The following is an 18,244-nucleotide window of genomic DNA, read 5'->3' on the forward strand; positions in this document are numbered from 1 at the left end:
AAACCACTTCAGGTATTTTTAAGATCTACTTGACACAATTAGTGTCACCAGCTGATTTCTGTGACCCCTCCTCTGGTGAGGAGGGGAAGAGGCAGGTCCAGGAGAGCAGAACAGGCATCCCTTTGGAAAGGACCACCTGACCCAGTAGTCCTTCTTGAGAGGAGAAGGGAAAAAGGACAGAGCCTCACAAAGTGATTGCCTCTTGTGCTCTTATGAAGAGTGATATGCAAGGGACAATGAGCCTCAGCCCTTCCTCTGCCACAGACATATCTACCCTGCAATGTCTTTTATGGAAAAGAGGTATGGATGTATCTCAGGTCAAGTGCTTCAAGTGGGACTTTATGCCTCCAACTTCAGCCTGGAAATTAACAGTATGACAGAAAAATTGGGTGTTTTGGCTCACTCTACCATGTCTCCCTGGCATCAGGGACAAGCGTGCTTGCTCTTCCACATGGTGGTGGGAGCAGATGGCCATGTCCTGACATATTAGGACAGGGACAGTGGCAAGGGAGAGGCCTGGAGGGAAGCATCTGGGTAGTCTCTGAAAACCTGTACAGGACCCTTAGCTCTTCCTGGTGTTTCTGGGTGTTTTGCATTGCTCTTGAGGACGAGCCATTTAAGGAATAAGAGAGAAAGGGGAAAAAGTTATTTTTGACGTGACAATGCATCTTAGCTGTGTCCAACGTGATTGCTTTTGTAGGTCTGCTTGGTAAGCTGAGGTTTTTTAAATGGTTATTAGGAAAGGGGTCTTTGTGCCATGACTTCATTGCTGAGGCAACCAACCCAGACCGTGTCCCACGCCAATGTTCCAACCATACTTTCTGCATCTCACTCTGCCTCCATTTCCTCGTCACAGCCTCTGGCTTTGCCAAAGCTCAGAAGATCTTGACAGGAGGTGACAGATGACAGGGAGGTTAGTGAAGGTGATAAACAGTGCAAGAAGGGAGGGAAAACCCTGGTTTATTTGTAGTTGTTGTGGGGTTTGTTTGTAGCCTATAGGCTAGCAATTCTAAAGAAACTAAGTTGGGCAAATAATCTATTTTCTCAGCTGTAAATGAGGGCAAAGCCAAGGGAAGAGGAGATCTGAACTGACCTGTGTGAAAGAAATTGACTTAACCCCAACCCTCAGACAAGGTTTGAGAGGATTAAGCTGGATTTGTGCCTGTTGCCTACAAGTGCAGATGCTGCCCGAGCTGAAGGCTTTTGGCCTAGAGTGAATGAAGGGAATTCCAAAACATTGTTCCTTTAATTCACCCAGATGTGCCAGTCAATGCAGTCCTTTGGGAAAATCCTTTGAGTTAGGAATCCTGCTGGATGGGGAAACAGAGTGATGTGAACGCAATCAACCCAAATAATGCACAGAGATCCCAGCCTGGATTAGAGAAAAAGCAAAGCTGAAACAAAAGAACCCAGAAATTGAAAGATTCAAAGAGCTTTATTGCTGCCAATGAGCCCTCTGTATTTTAACCATAGCTTGCAGGGCATATTGCTGACCAGGGGAGGAGAAGTGGTGCACCCTGAATGCACAGTGCTCTTGCAGTGGAGTTTTGCTTCTTCAGGGAGGAACCAAGAAGACAGTAGCTTGGAAAAACACTGTTCAAAGCTGTCTTTTCCCTGCCACCTGCATGGAAAGCCTCAGCATGGCTGGGAGCAGATCTGTCCATCCTTTCCTCATGGTAGGATCTAAAACTTTTAATCTGATACCAAAAATGACAGTATCAGTAAAGGTCCTCATTGTGGGACACTCTGTAACTTCCCTACCTGTAGCCAGAGGCAATGATTACTTGCCTCTGTCTCTGTCCCCAAGGGACTGATGAATTTATTGGCCCTTTTCATGCTGATATTCCCTTTCTACTTCACTTCTACTCTGTGGACTTGAGTAAATTCAGAGCATTAGTCCTCACTCTGTGTTGGGTGTTGAAGATACTCTTTTGTTATTCCAGAGCTGAACATCAGCATCTGCTCTGACACATCACACTCTTCTTCCACAAACCTGGCTGAGGTCCCACTTGCCCTTTTCTGTCAGTGCTCCTATGGCACTATTTCTGGTGACCAGAAGCTTATCCAGCATGTACCTTGGAGGTCTTTCATGATTTTTCCTGCCAGCACTGCTGGCTGAGGACTTTGCCTCTTCTTCCCAGGTGGGGAAAAACCTTTACTGTCATAAGAAGGTGTGAAAAAAACCAACTGTGCTGCACAGAACAAGACGAGCATTTTCTGCTTATAGCAGAGGGCAGGCTCTGTCCTCAGGATGCTGCATCCTCAGTGCAGGCAGGTGGCATTGAATGTGACAGGGAAGGTAAGCAGGGAGCTGTCAGGTCAAAGTGGGTAATAATAAATGTGGGTAATAAAAAAGTGGGCATCAATAAACCCATCTTTCATTGTGTGCAGGTGAGTTTGGAGCTCCATCCCTTACACTGTGGCACTGGCATTCTGCAGGAACTGGGGAGACCTGGTGGTTTTCTTTCTATTTTTTCCTCCTTTAGGCACACCAGGATTTCTCTCTGTATTATATGTCTGAATTAGCTGGGTCTGGCTGCTTTACTGTGTTTTCCTGCTCTAGCAGTTGAATGGCAAGTTAGTAAGTCTTCATATATTGTATTTAAAAATTTTTCCCTGCAAATATCCTTTGCCCCAGGTTTGTAACTGCTCTTTCTGCCTGTGAATGCTGCAGAGGTGTTAGGGGACAGCAAAGTCAGCTGTCTGTCAGGGGAGAGCAGTATCTGCAGGGCTGGGGTCCTGGGGGGGAGCCAGGGCTTGAGAGAAGCGCTTTGTGCTGGAGTTTGCTGGTTCAGGGTGAGTGCTTCAGTGAGAGCAAAGCATGAGGAGACCTGAGCTGAACTGTTATTGATCCTTCCCTCCATAATAAAGCCATCCATGGGAAGACAGGGAAATATTGTTTTGAATCAGCACAGCTCTACGGATTTTGCTTTTGCTCATGTTGGGAGTGATAGGGACTCACAAGCTGCTGCAGAGACTCTGGCAGGAGTTTCTTTTTGATGGATCTTTGGGACCTACAAATCCCAGACTTCAAAGGGAGATTTTTTTTTTCCAACTCCTACTTTTCTGAGAACAAATTACTTGCTCCACCTATGGTCAGAAGCAAACTGCTCTATGCTCTGAGTTGTGCTTTTAGCTTTTCTACCAGAACAAGAGACAGACAATAAGGAACATAAATACAGTGGCAAACAGGGCAGATTTCTGTCTGCCTGTCTCAAATGGAAATGGAAAACATGGAGGAAAGAAAGGTGATCCTTTTTACAGGAATGTGTATGCTAGATTAGACAGGCTTTTGAAGACTTGAGATTGTGGTTGAGAGCACATGGGAGAGGAGAAGAGATAGCAGAAGAGAGGAAGAAGTTTAGCCATGAAAGCAAGTCCCAGTTTCTCCTGGGCTGGCTGTTGGATCCTCCTCCAAGGTGGCCAAGGATGGCTTGAAAGCCAGGGAGGACCAGATACTGGGCTGGCATGGAGAGGAAAGTGAATAGATAAGCATTCACAGATTACATGTCTGTATTTGCATTGTGCTGTATAAGTGAATACAATACCTAATGATTCGTAGCTATTATTTGAAGGACCCCACTGTTACAGATTTATTTGTCATTTCTTGTAATAACACGGATGATAATGAATTCATTTGTATTAATGCGGGTGTCGTGGACTTCCGCTGATACTCCACGTTAATTAATGTACCATTAAAAAAAAGTGTCACCCAATTAATATCGAGTGGAAGCGGTGCTGCTGGTGTCCTGTCATGATTTGTAATGCATTGTATTAACGTTCTGCCTTAATGGAAGTAATTTGCCATCCAGAGCAGGCTGCCATGGGGGTGTTAGTTTGCAGCAAGGGTGCAACCCTTGCACCCTTAACCCACCCTCTTGACCTCTCCCTGGGTTTAGAAAGGAAAAGTTATTGGTGATTGTTAATACAAGGGGGTGCAAAAAAACCAGGATTTCTCCAGCTTATGTTATTATAAGGGGGTTCTCCTCTCTCTCCTCTACCCCCTTTCCTCCAGTATCAGTAAATCATTCTGGTGATTTGATTTTGTTACCGAATTTTAACAGTGAGGGGAGAGTTAGTAGAAAAAATCTCACCATCTCTCTTCCCTGAACAAAAGCTGCCTCTGCCAGGCAGAGAGCAGAGGCAGGAGTGGAGACCCTGGCTGGGACCACCTGGACCCAGCAAGTCCATGCCCATCATCTCCAGCCAGATTGCAGCCCTGGGGGTGCCGGGCCATCTGCGATGTGTGCCCTTGCAAAGGGGGGGGATTGCTTTGGACAACCTTTTCCGGCAGTAAAATCCCACCAGCCAGAAGAAACCTGTGCTGCTGGAGCCAGGAGATCTCTGACTGACAGGTTTTCACATTCTCAGTGTTTGCCTCTGACTTTCAAGCATCTCCTTAGACCATCTTGGATTCCCATCTGCTGCCTCTGAAATGGGGACTGAAGCACAGGCTGCCTCCCAGCCTTTGTTGAACCCCTGCCTGGCTTCCCTGAAGGCTGGAGATGGATAATGTGCAGAAATGGAAGAGAAACATGGCTTTTCCTATGGGATTTGAGTGCAGGTGCTGAGATAGTGACGTGGTGGCTGCTTCACCACCCTCGTCTTCTGTGCCTATCCAGTGGGAAACAGTCTGCTTCAAAGGGTGATTCCCCCTCTCCAGGAGAACTGTAATTTTTGGTTCTGATATAGGACTCTGCTTCAACACATTTAAAAAAAAAAAAAAAAAAAAAAAAAAAGATATTGGTTCAAGCAAGTTGCTAGCAATTTGCTCAGTGTCAACAGTCTGTGCCCTTTGTGGTTTACCCATCTCCCAACCTCTATGCTTTTACTCTTCCAGATGATTGATAAAAATGTCAAATAATGGGCAAAACCTGCAGCTTCCCAGCAGGAATCCATTAAAAATATACTTGTCTGATAATATTCCTTGTTTACAGTTGTATTCTGAGGGCTGCACGCTTAGCTGACTGTGTTGATTTTGAATTATTCTGTATTAATCAATCTTGCAGAGCACCAAGTTGTATGGCATAGAGAAGATGATGTATGTGACTTTAATTCTGTCACCCTTTTCAACCAAAACTGTTGTCTGGCAGAAAGATGAGAGAGAGAATAGAACAGAATTTTTATTGTCAGTCAGTCTTGTGAGAGGTATTAATGGTGCTATTTCCCTTTAATTCCCTATTAGCCAAGAGCTACGTGGAGTGTCACGTTATTTCAGGTGGAGGTGATGGGGCTACAGAATCTGAAGTCCCTCCCATTGAAGAAATCCTGGCAGCACGGTGGTTACTCTGCTTCCACTCCTCCAGAATTCTCAGGAATGATCCAGCGAGTGCCTCAGCCCTCACTTTTAACACTTTTTGGCAGGAGTTATCAGACCTGTTGACTGAGATGTGTGTCGCTTGAGGAAGCTGCAAACGTAAAGGTAGATTGCTTTGTCCCTGACAGAGCTCTCCCTGCTCCTTTTCTGAAGATGGAATGATCAGCCCCATTTGGGTTTCTCTAATGACAGAAACTGGGCTTCTGTGCCTGCAGCTTTATGCTCCTGTAGCTATGTGTAGCAGACCATCTTGGTGGCTTTTTGGTTGCTGGGAAGGTCCTCACAAAGGTCATCCTGCACGGGGTACGTGAGTCCATTGGCTTTGCTTCTCCTCATTACCTCTCATGGAGCTGCAAGAAGCTGCTTGTGGTCTCCTGAGATCTGGGGCAGCAAATGCCAACTCAGAGCAGAGCATAATGCCTTGAAATAGGAAATTGTGAGGGAAACGGGCTTTGACAGACAAATCTGGCTGTCTGCTTAAATAATCAGTAGCAGCACAGGCTGGGATGGCTTCTTGAAAGCCAGTATAGAACTTAGAGAATCATTGAATGGTTTGGGTTGGAAGGGACCTTAATGATCATCTAGGTCCAATCCCCCTGCATGGGCAGGGACAGATCACACTAGACTCAAAATCCTATCTTATCTGGACTTGAACACTTCCATGGATGGGGCAAATTGCTTCCTTCTCTTCTCTTCTCCTTCTCTTGACCCACCTGACTGCTTTCTGCCTGTTTGCTGAGAGCAAGGGCAGGGCTGGGTAGTGCTGGGTAGGGACCAAGCACTGAGGTGAAGGCAAGATCTGGAGGGAGAAGAGAGAAACAATCCCTTGGGTCTGAAGATTGGGCTTGGGGTGACTGAGTGATGGAGTCCCTGTGCAAGCTGAAGTCTTGCTTCTGCTGTGGTCTAGGGCAGGCAGCTCCTTTAGAGACTGCAAATTAAAGCTCTGCCACCTAGTGCCTGGCAAGGGCAAGGTTATCATCAGTGGGAAATGGGGAATCTTTGGGCAGGAGGAAGCAGTCGGATTTATCCTGAGGGATCTGATTGTCTCCCTGTGCTCAGCACTGGTGAGGTTGTACATAGAATTCTGGGTTCAATTTTGGGCCCTTTACTACAAGAAGGACACTGAGGGGTTGGAATGTGTCTAGAGAAGGGCAACAAAGAGCTGGGGAAGGGTCTGGAGCACAAGTGTTACAAGGAGTGGCTGTGGGAACTGGGGGTGTTCAGCCTGGAGAGGAAAGAGGCTGAGGTGAGACCTTCTCACACTGTACAGCTCCCTGAAAGGAGGTTGGAGAGAAGGGCGGGGGTCAGTCTCTTCTCCAAAGTAACAAGTGATAGAACAAGAACAAATAGCCTCAAGTTGCTCCAGGGGAAGTTTAGATTAGGTATTAGGAAAAAGTTCTTCACTGAAAAGGTTATTAAACACTGTAACAGGCTGCCCAGGGTGTGGTAGAATCATCATCTCTGGAGGTGTTTAAAAGCCACATAGATGTGGTGCTGAGGGACATGGTTTAAGCACTGGACTTGGTACAGTTGGGTTAATGGTTGGTAGAGTTAGGTTATGGTTGGACTCTATGATCTTAAAGGTCTTTTCCAACCATAGGGAATCTGTGATCCCAGAGCATTCTCCCCCGTGGTGGTTGCTTCCCTCCTGCCTGCTGAGCACTCTTTCCTGCCAGCCTGGAGAACTCCCCTGTGGACTTGCTCGTTGCCCTTTCTTCAGTGCCATGCTTTGGGTCAGGATGTGTCCACCATGAATAAGTGCTCTCAGCCCTATGTGCTGTTCTCCAGCCACTAATTTCATCTCCAGCTCCAACAATGCATCTCTTCCAGCTGTGTTTATGGTGCTTTCAAAAGCCCCTCAATTGAATTATAGCTCTGCAGTGGCCATTTGCCAGTGTCACCCAATAATGAGGGAGGTCACTTAATAGAGATAGCAACAAGAGATACATATTAACAAGAGCCAATTGAAAGGTGGGCTGAATTTCAACCAAAGAAATTTTTAAAAAATAATAAATTGTCAGGTTTTACAATCAAACTTCGAAATTGGAAATTGCTTGGCTGAGTCTAGCAGTAATGCAATTAATAAATGTAATTAAAAGTGTAATAAAGAATATAGGAATTGGAAGTCTGTGCACATCTGTGTTGGCATTTAGAGCTGGCACACAAGTAAGAGATCCGGTCTGGCAGATGAGCAGCTTCTGAGATGGAGCCTTCGGAGGGAAATCAAAACAAAGGGCTGGTTTTTCCTCTCATCAGAGTTCAGAAGAGGGCCTGGCACTTGCTACAGTTCTGCCTTTGCAGCTTTCTTCTGTAGCAAATGAGACCTGGACAGGAATAAGTGACTTAAATCTGCCAGCAGCCCAGGGAGGAGAGAGCCAGAATTTCAGCTGTAGCAGAGAAGCTCTTGGATTCAATGTCAGCTCTGTTACTGTGAGATGCCTTGCCTTGAGCAAGAGGATTGAACCCCCCAGTGAGATGGGATGGGTGGCAGTGCCCTTGATGGGAGCAGAGGGATGTCTGAGCTGGCTTTTAGCAGGGCCCAAAGCGCCTTTCATCTGTCCTGCTTGCACAGCAGCAAGAGACAGAGGGAAAAGAGCTGCCAGGAACAATGGTGGGGAATTATTTAAGGGTAATAGGTTGACCTGAGATATAACAAGAGCACAAAGCAGCCAAATATCTCCTGCTGGGAGGAGTCAGCTCCTGCCTTGATGTGGGGAGGGAGAAAAAGAAGGAACTGAAATAGGGCTGGTGAGACAGTTTGGATACTGATGGGAAAATGAGAGCTTGGTGGACTGGCTGCTGCTCCAGCCTTTCTGCCTATGGCTGTGTGACCCCTGGTCTCATCTCCTCTCATCTCCTCGACCTCCAGACAGCTGTTGGGCCAGATTGCTTGTCTTCTTTTTCCACATTATTTGCATTGGTACAACACACGTGCATCTGTATCATAATCATTTCTGCTGGTGCTCTACTGGGTGACTTTGCCTTGGGAGGTCAGATGGAAGGTCCAGCCACTGGAGATGGGGAAGTGGCTTGGAAGAACCATCCCCAAATAAACCTGGGCTCCTCCCAGGCATTGCTCCTCTCCTGAAGATCTCTCGTCTGGGATCTGTGCCTGGTTCTTGATGGCTGCAGAAGAAGGATGGAGCCTGTCGCTGTTGGGGTGAGGGTTGTGATGCATGCACAAAGTGGACAGAAGCCTCCAAAACTGCAGCTGGGGGTTTCTTCTTAATTGAAGAACTCATTGAGCTCCTTGAGAAGAAGAGAGAGTCCTTTCAGGATCTTGGAGCTTTCCTGACACCCTACTTTTCCAGTGCCCGACCAAAGCTGGTAAGAGCCTGCCTGCAGGTTGGAAAAATGGATGCATTTAAGGTCAGGGAGCATCAGAGAAACTGTCTCACTAATCTTCTCTGTTTCATCCCCCACTTTTACTTCTATCTGACTCTGATCCTGCTGTAAAAAAATCAGGGCCGCATATTCTTCCTTAGCCCTTTGCCCACAGGCTGCATGGTTATCCAAGGTTCATGGATCAAGGCACATTTGAGGTGTTGGCAGCCCATGAAATGGTTTTGCTCTGGTGAAAAGCTCTCAAAGGGGCCATGCAAATGTGCTCTGTGAGCAAGGTGAGTGGCCACCTCCGCAACCCTCAGGAGGAGCATTGGGTGGCAGAGGAGTTGGTGATCTGACATTTTTAGGGAATTCTGCCTGATGCCTCTTGGATCCAGGTGCAGTTGTGTGACCTGGCACATAGTCTTCTGGAGGCTGCATCTCCTCCTGGTCGTATTCTGCCTTGTATGGCTGCATTTTTCTGGGGTAGCATCCATCAGAATTTGTATTGTGAAGGCATATACAAAAGACTGTACAGAAGCATAGAACCATCTAGGTTGGAAAAGACCTCCAGGTTCATCAAGTCCAACTGTCAACCTAACACCATCGTGCCAACTAAACCATGTCCTGTATGTGCATTCAGAATGTAAATATTTTTAAAAGGCTGTTTTCTGATAACCACTTTTTCACTGTTAGCTGCCACCTTGCAGTGAGTATTGTGTAAAGATTTGTTGTCCCAGGTACCAGCTTGCCAGGGTTAACACAGGGCGTGTGAACACACAGGAACAGTTTGACCAGCAGGGTCTGGGGGGTGATCTTACCCCTGTACTCGGCCTTGGTGAAGCTGCACCTCGGGTACTGTGTGGAGTTTTGGGTGCCACAGTATAGGAGGGATGTAGAGGTGCTGGAGAGGGTGCAGAGAAGGGCATCTAGGCTGATGAGTGGTCTGAAGAGCAGGTGTTATGAGGAGAGACTAAAGGAGCTGGGGCTGTTCAGCCAGGAGAAGAGGAGGCTGAGGGGAGACCTTACTGCTCTCTACAACAACCTGAAAGGAGGCTGTAGTGAGGTGCGGGTTGGCCTCTTCTCCCTTGTGACTAGTGATAGGAGTAGAGGTGATGGGTTCAAGTTGCACCAGGGGAAGTTCAGATTGGATATTGGGAAAAATGTATTCACTGAAAGAGTGGCGAAGCATTGGAACAGGTTGCTCAGGGAGGTGGAAGAGTGGCCATCCCTGGAGACATTCAAAAAACAAGTAGATGGGATGGTTTGGGAGATGATTTAGTGGTAACAGTGGTGTAGGACTGATGGTTGGACTTGATGATCTTGAAAGGTCTTTCCAACCATGTTGATTCTGTGATAAGTCGCTGGTCTCTCCTACTGGCAGGCTACAGGGGAGGTGGCGACCCAAACCAGGAGTGATGTTTGCAGTGGTGAGCCACAATTTAGAGTTTTAAGTGGAAACAGAACATCTTTCTGGTCTGATAATGCAAATTGCCTTGTGGTACTGCTGTGCTGGTGTGAGAGAGGTAGTCTTGGGCTCTCCTTTGCCAGCTGCTTGTGCAGCAACATCCTTTTGTGTTTGCATGGCGGGGTTTAGGGTTGTTCCTTCCTTACTTTAATCCAAGTCTATCCTTGATATTGGTGATAGGCTGCAATGGAGTAGTGTCCTCTTTTACCTTACTGTTCATGATTTGGTCTTTCTAGTGCTTTGAGTAGCCACAGGTAGCACATGCTGTTGCCATTCACTATTTCTCACCAGCAAAAACCACCTGGGATATTCCTACAAGATTTTTTTCAGCAGTTTGAACCTTTCTTATTCCTTTCTTGCAAAATAAGGGGGACCCAGACAGCCTTGCTGCCCAGCACCCTGGCATCCCCAAGCCCATGCAGCTCAGTGTATCACAGCTGTACTCCCCACCCAGAGCTGTTCAGAGGGGACCTGGGTTCCAGAGCTGCTCCTGCCAAGCTGCTGGATGAAGGATGGGCTGCTGGAGACAGGTCAGGAGCGGTACCCACTCCCATTTGCCCTCCTTCTCCTTGGCAGGAGGCATCTGTTTGCATGTTTATTTTTATCTCACATCTGCTGGCATCCTAACAAAGATTTAATGATATGACACAGTTTTGTCACCAGTTCTTTTTTTCTGTAGTGAGTTAAACTTTGTTGCTGACTGCTGCAGAGAGTCAAAAGCTTTGCAAATGACAGAATGTAGTGAAGAAAACTCACCTTTTTCCATGAGCAAATGGCTGTCATCTGGCTGCATTTCCATTTTGCTGGACAGAAAAGATAGAATTTGCTATTTTTGCCTGTCGGTGACCTAATAATAATTGTAATTAATCTTTGCTGAGGAGGAACAGCCACAGGAGACGTGCAGAAAAGTCCTATCAATGGGCTGAATCTTCAAAAACAGGGTCTGTCTCAAGCAGGCTTGGGGCAGGGCTTGCCAAGGAACGTCTCCCTGGGACCTTTCCTCTGCCCTCTATTTCCCATCAAACACCAACTCCAGCCTGCTTGGTTTATGCAGATGTTTTGCTCCATTGTTCAGATGATAGGCAGCATCTTTTGAGGAATAAAGATGTCAGCCTCCCGCTGTGCAATATCTTGAGCCTGTTTGACCCAAAAATGGAAAGATTATTTTAAAGACAGGCTTCTAATGCTTTTTGAAAAGCAGATGGCCTGGAATTGCTCTGTGTCCTGTCTGGGCATGGACATTGAAAATGAGCCCTCTTTTCCTGGAGGGATGTCAGTATGAGATGTCTGCATCCCATAGCTGGTCTTTCCTTGTTGGAGTTTCATTGTGGTTTTTTTTTTGCTGGAATTTGAGCTGGGGGAAAATTAAAAAAAAATGCATTACCCAAAGCCACTTCTTATAGGTCTGCAGCCTTTGACCTGCCTGCTGTTGAGAAGAAGGACAGGGCAATTTTCCCTCCAACCTGTGCACATTGGGCAGTACCTGAGATTTCCCCTGCTTGTACAGCTTCTACTGTCATGGTCAGTGAAGGGACTGGGACAGCAAAGCTGTAAAATAAAGATTAAAATACAGTAATCACCAAGTCAGAGCTCAGGAGGTGTCTGCAGGAGCTGGAGCTGATGGCACCAATGCTGGTGACCTCCTTGTCCCTCCAGGCAGCTTCTCCTTTGGAAGGACAAGGAGATGAACTCCCTTCAAAGACTGCTTTGGGGCTATTGTATGAAATACAATGCTGGGGAAATCAAGCTCTCCTCTTTCACAGCCTCCTGGCCTCCAAGCCCCATAATCACGGGTGACCAGAGCAGATTTGCACATTAAAAGGAGTGGCTAGGGGCACTTAAAAAGAAGAGGAGACTCATTCATCGAGTCCAGCTTTATCCTCATGAATATCCTCATGAATATTATTATTCCTGACGACAATATACCCCAAGCCTCATTGGTGCAACCCCTCATCTACTCTTTTGCTGTCTCCCCCCTCCTCCCCCTATTAATGGTTAATTTGTAATGTTCTTCCTCCTGACATTGATACCCCTGGTGGCTCCCGGGGAGGAATTTGAGAAGGCAGCTGTTGTTGGAGCATCCGGACTGAGGCAACTGAGGCTGCAGAGCCTGGAGGGCTGCAGGATGCTCTGGGGCTGCTCCCAGCTGGTGATGGCTTGGGTGATGCAGGCAGACTGGGAACGTGCTCTAGTCCTGTCTGAGAATGTGAAGCAGGTCCACATGGTGAGGCTTCACCCCAGCATCTCCTGAGGCGACAGAGTCCTGGTTGCTCTCTAGGTGCATGAGGCAGGAGTAACAGAGACACATCGGGGGCCAAGCATGCCAGAAAATTAGAGGTTGTAAAGCAAAAGGTAGCAAACTGCTGGGACATATGGGCTGGGGATGCTGTGGTGTCTCCATCACTGGGAGGCTGTTAGGGTGGTAGTCATTTACATGTTGCACAGTAATGGGTTTCTCTTTTGAGGTCCCTTCTAGCTATATCTTTTATGCTTTTATGATTGCTAATCACAAAAAGAAAAATTGAAGGGGCTTTAAAAAATAATTTTCAGGCTGTGCCCTGTGAGGTTTGCTTTAGCAGCTTGATTTAGGGGGTTGAGAGAGAAAGCAAGCAAATGAAAAATCTTGGTGGGAACTACAACCTCTCACACCTTAACAGAAGTGATATTGAAGCAAAGAAAGTGAAGTTCTGCTGGAATCTGAGGCCAGATTAGATGTTGGACCATCACTGTACTGCCATGTGCAAGGGCAGGGAAGTATGAGGAATGTGCAGGGATAAGGGGGCCTGCAGAGCTCAGGGCTCTTTGGGATCCTGAATGTGAGTTGTGGGACATGCCCCGGGTTCCCTGATCTGACAGCTCACAGCAAATCACACCACATTGAAGGGAGGTTTCTGCTGGCCTGGGTCTTGCTGGGGGAAATTCATGTTGCTTTTGTTATTTTCTGGTACCCTCACCCAGTATTAAAATCAGATCTCTGAGCATAAATCCCTGATTTCCAATGTTTTCTAGAGGAGGTGGTGGGCTGGGACAGCTCTGCTGTGGTTTACTGCAAGCTTTTAGGTTCCCAAAACACATAAAAATGGCTCAGTTTGTGACTCAGCTTTGGCCAGAGATTTGTACCTGGAAGCAGTGCTCCATCTTCTGAGCTCTGCCTCTCCTCAGGTCACTTTTCCACCTTCTCATCACTTCATGATACTTCTATACGAGCCGAGAACAAATAATTTAATACAAATGGAGTTAACAGTAAAACGCAGAGGCTTGGGAAGAGGTTGGCAGATAATCCGTATTATCCCAGCTGGCCAGAACCGGTCTCTGTTGTGTCTCACTTGTGACCTTCGCTGTCCTCCTTTCAAGTTTTAGCTCTTCATCAACCCTTAACATAGCTGTGAATGTGTTACTAATACATGGGCTTGCCCTAGTGGTCGGGATCTGTGGGTACCTGCAGCCCAGGTCCCTAGTGAACCCTTTTTGATTTATTTTTCTTGCTGTCTGTGCTTCTGCCTTTGGAGAGACAAGAATATGCATTTAAGATTTGCATAGGAACATGCAGCTGTTCCACCAAAAATGGATAATTGTTCTCCCCGCAGCGAAGTTAAACAATAAGAAGTGCCAAACTGCATTTGCCATTGCTGATTTTGTGCACTCAGCTGCATATTTTATGCATGTAGATTAGTTCCAGATTTATGACGATTTAACTGTTAATGCTTGCGTTAATTGGGCCAGGTTGTAGTTGCTGTGGTAACGATAACTTTGAGTTTTACGTAAAGTTCTGTGTTGCATTTAATGCTTTTTTTTTTTTTTTTTTTTTTTTTTTAGGCTCTCATGTTTAATATCTTATGGTAAAAATGGAGAGGAAATCAGCATAGAAAATAAAAGTGCTTTCGGGCAGAAAACAAGTTGCAGCAAAGAGTGTGATTTTTTTTTCAGGAAAGTTGTGATGTCTGGGAAAAATAAGGGTTTGTGATAGAGTGCAATCTTGACCCCAGCTGTATAACTATTATTATAAGTGTGTAACAACTATTATAGCTGCTGCAATACTGTAATAAAGAAAACAGCTGTATAACTTCTAAATGTCCTGAAAATATAGGACTGAAATTCTTGGGTCTCTAGATATTCCTGCTGGTGGGCAAAGAAAATTGCTGATGTGCCTTTGATGGGGAAATAGGCTGGTGCACAATTTCACTGTTATTTTTTTTTTTTTTTTAAATTTATTTCTAGAACACACCAGTGGGCACTCCAATTTTCATCGTGAATGCCACAGATCCAGACCTGGGAGCAGGAGGCAGTGTGCTTTACTCCTTCCAACCTCCTTCAGATTTCTTTGCCATCGACAGTGGCCGCGGCATCGTCTCGGTGATACGAGAGCTGGACTATGAGGTGACCCAGGCATACCAGCTCCAGGTCAATGCCACAGTGAGTCTTCTTCTCCTGATTTTGTTGTCCCACTCTGTCATCTCCTCAGACACACCCAGCATCTTTCACTTGGAAATTTATTGTAGGGATGTGGTGCCTGGGGGAGCACAGCTGCACCATAAGTGTGCCAGGGGCTTCTGCGCGAGGGCGAGCATCTCCCTTGGTGAAGAAAGCCAGAACAGGGTGTACAGACCATGAAATCCTCTGGGCTCATTTCTTGCTTGAATGTGGATTCACCTGTATTTAGCAACCTTAGGATTACTCAGAAAAAAGCTGAGATCAGACCTCAAGAGTTAAAATTTTAGTGGACAGGGTAGGAGAAATCAAGGTCCTAATTAGAATCAATGCCACCTTACCAGTAAGGGGATCCCTGGGAGAGGTGCATCCAGGTGTCCTCCATGGCAAATTCATGTCTCACTGGAGCTGGAAACTTCTTTTCTGGTGTCAAATCTAGCGAGAGCTCAGTAGGAAGGGTGTGAATGAGGAGCTCTGTGCCAGTAGACAATCTGGGTGATGGCTTCTTTCCCATTTCAGATACAAGCTGAGATTCATCCCTAAAATACATCTGATCACCTCTGCATGCCTCTGAGGGCGGGGGGTGGAAAACCTTTCCCAACCCCTTCAGGCAGCTGGTTAGAGCTCTTGAAGCATGTGATTGAATCAAGATCATTGTTGAGATGTGTAGCCACAAATGTCAGGAGGACAGAGAGGGCTGAGCAGGGCTGCTTCACTCTCCAAGTCCATGGAGTCTGGGCATTTGTAGACTTCAGGGCCACAGGCAACCAGCTCAGCCTTGTAGCTCATTTGAGTATGTGGCATTTTCTTCAGAAGTCAGAAAACTATTTTTCTAAATTTTCTTCTTTTTTAAACATATTTTATTTTAAATATGCCAGTGGTAAGAGGTCTCTGTCATTGACTTGCTTTCCTGTTGGGCTACCTATTGGATAGTAAAACATAAGACCAAACACAAGCCCTGATGGACCCACATCTGATCCTAGTTTCCTCAAGGATGCCATCTTGGTCCACACAACTCTGTCTGGCCCCTTGTCCTGGCTGCAGTTACCGGCAAAGATAAAATGAGGACTAATCTGGTACTTGCTGCCTAACTCACTCCTGGCTTCTAGTGATTTCCAGCTCAGGGACTTCAAAGGAATAAATATTAAGTCTCTGGGCTTTATGGAAGCTCTGGGAACATCTCTGCTCGGTCACAGGGCATGGGTGATTTCCAGCAGAAAGGCAATAAAAAACTCCAGAGCAAAGCTCAGCCCAGGAAGGGGAGGACAATAATTGCACCAGTGTGGCAGGAGCTGGAAGAGCAAATGCAACCTATTGCCTGCCTGATAAAGATTTTGCCTGGTCCTGAGTGGGAATAGGGGTGACAGTGAAGCTGAGGTGGCTGCAAGAACTGTGGAGCCTTGGTTTGGGGCAGGACCCATTTCATCCCAGGGATGCAGGCAGAAAGAGGCTGGAAAGGGCAGTGTGAGAGACAACAGGTGAAGAAACCTGAAACATTCTTGCCTTTTTGGTGTGATCTGTAATAACTTGACCAAAATTTAAGAGGTAATGGCAGGGCAGCATTATCTGAAGAAACAAAAGGCTTCAACCTGATAACACTAAAAGCAGAGCATAAGTCAGAAATAAGCATCCATCCAGACTGTAAATGCTGAGGCCTGCAGGTTAAGAGGATAATGTACAAGCTGTGTTGTTGAATACGGTTTAAATTAACATTAATCTTCTGGCAATCAGTCCTCTCTGCTGCTCAGAGCCGTTTTGCAGAAGTGAGCAGTAGCCTCTAATGGTTGCCTTTCACCACAGTGCTTGATTAGGGAGTAAGGAGAGATTTGTTTCCTTCCCTTTGTGTGTTTGCTTTGCTCCCACCTTGCTAGCAAAGGGCATTGGGATTGCTTTGGAGGCTCCAGTAAGAGAACTGGTGGCACAGGCAGGACAAGCTGTTGGCAACAGGTCCCGATGTTGCCCTGGGCTTTCTCTGGGAGAGGATTCACAGCTCCATCCTAGTGGGCTCAGAAAGAATGCAAGGGAGATGATGCTCCTGCTCTGAGAATGGAAGTGTTCAATGGCCACTGGTGCTTTCCCAGTAGAAAGAAGGTTGCTATTGGGAGGGCGGATCATTTTGTGTGGATTTCTTCTCTGCCTTCCCTGGCCAGGAGCAGTACCTGGTGTATGTACCCCCTGTCAAAGCCTAGAGCAGCCAATACAGAGAAGCTTGTGACTACTGTGCAGCCTGTGGGGTTATGAGGAGCAGTGGAGAGGCAAGGGAGCTGGTGGGCTTTGTCCCATTCTGGCTGAAAGAGCCCAATCTGTGCAGTAGCATTAGCACTGGGGGGAATGAGATGCAGGAGAGCTCACTGGCAACCACATCTGGGTCTCACTGGTTGCAGGTACCCTAGGCTGTATCTGCATTAGGAGGGAGTTTAGATTTCAGAGTAGATGTTGAACGTGAGGAAAACCAAACTGGCTTGCTTTATTTTAAAAGGCTAATTCTGGAAATTAAATCCATGCTGTGTGTCAGCTTAGGGGCAGATACAGTGGACAATAATTCCAGTAGGTAGTTTGAAAAAGAGGTGATTGCCCAGGCTATTCAGAAATTTTGACCCAACTATAACTGTGAGAGACTTAATATGGTTTTTCTGATAGAAATCCTTTCTCTCTTCCCCCACAACTTTTTAAGGACCAAGATAAACACAAGCCACTGTCCACTCTTGCCAACCTGGCAATCATCATCACAGATGTGCAGGACATGGACCCCATCTTCATCAACCTGCCCTACAGCACAAACATCTACGAGAACTCACCTCCGGTAAGAGCTGCTGCTTCACTCTGGTGTCTGTGACCATGATGTTGCACTGTTGGGCAAAGGAGGGTGGAGCAGGGCATGGGACAGAAAGTACAAGGTAACCTCAAAAAGCAGGACAGACAAAATTCTCCTCTTTGCAGAGATCTTCATTTGTCCTTCCATCGCAGCTTTGTAGTTTGGGTGCAATGTGCAGCCCTGTTTCCATGCTAAAGTGCAAATACTCCTCTTTATCATGATATTCAGATGACATCCAAAGAGACACAAACCCTTTTTCTTTCTGGAACAGCATGTTTCAAGCCAGTTACAAAATACTTTGCCCTTTTTTAAAAAAGGGAGCATAAGCAGGGAGTTTTAGGAAGGCTGAAAGCCAAATAGGAAGGTTTTCTGAGGATTTTTCTTAAATTTTCAAAAGGCTTTCTATTGTTCTTAGCACACAGTCACCCTATTTCCTCCCCACAGCATATATGCATGCCATTTCTAATAGAAAACTTGAAGAAGAATTTAAACGTCCCTGAAATGAGGTAGTTTTGAAAATGCCAGGATCATCAGCCATTTCAGCACTTTGAGTCTTTTCCCCCAGGTTTTGCCAAATTGATCCAATCATTTCAGTTCTTCTGAAACTCAGTTTGTCAGCAAATGTGCTGTTTGTGGAAAATATCTCCCAGTCTCTAAATACAGCAGGGCTTTTTTTTCCTCCCCTCCCTCCCCCACCGCAGCAGACAGTGGGGAGTGTGGCAGGCTTTGGGAACTGTTTGCTTTGTTTGGGAATTTCAGCTTTGGGAACTGTTTGCTTTGTTCCTGACCAGGGTGTTTAGGACCTTCAGTCCATGCAGCATCCACCTTCCCAAGCCATCCCATTGCTTTGTCTATGGGGCCTCCTGTCCCAAACCCCCTCTGGTAGGCATCC

The 18,244-nt window shown here is 46.4% G+C and overlaps 1 protein-coding gene across 1 annotated transcript in view; it reads left to right on the forward strand.

Moving 5' to 3' along the window:
- CDH23 (cadherin related 23) overlaps positions 1 to 18,244 on the forward strand; it is a 195,082-nt gene that overhangs the window by 74,230 nt on the left and 102,608 nt on the right. Inside the window, exons 7-8 of the mRNA XM_071748993.1 lie at positions 14,328 to 14,522; positions 17,212 to 17,340. Of these exons, the coding sequence (XP_071605094.1) occupies positions 14,328 to 14,522; positions 17,212 to 17,340 (324 nt within the window). The remainder of the gene's footprint in view (positions 1 to 14,327; positions 14,523 to 17,211; positions 17,341 to 18,244) is intronic.

The sequence above is a fragment of the Heliangelus exortis genome, chromosome 7 (assembly GCF_036169615.1).
Source record: "Heliangelus exortis chromosome 7, bHelExo1.hap1, whole genome shotgun sequence".
In the NCBI taxonomy this organism is placed as follows: Eukaryota; Metazoa; Chordata; class Aves; order Apodiformes; family Trochilidae; genus Heliangelus; species Heliangelus exortis.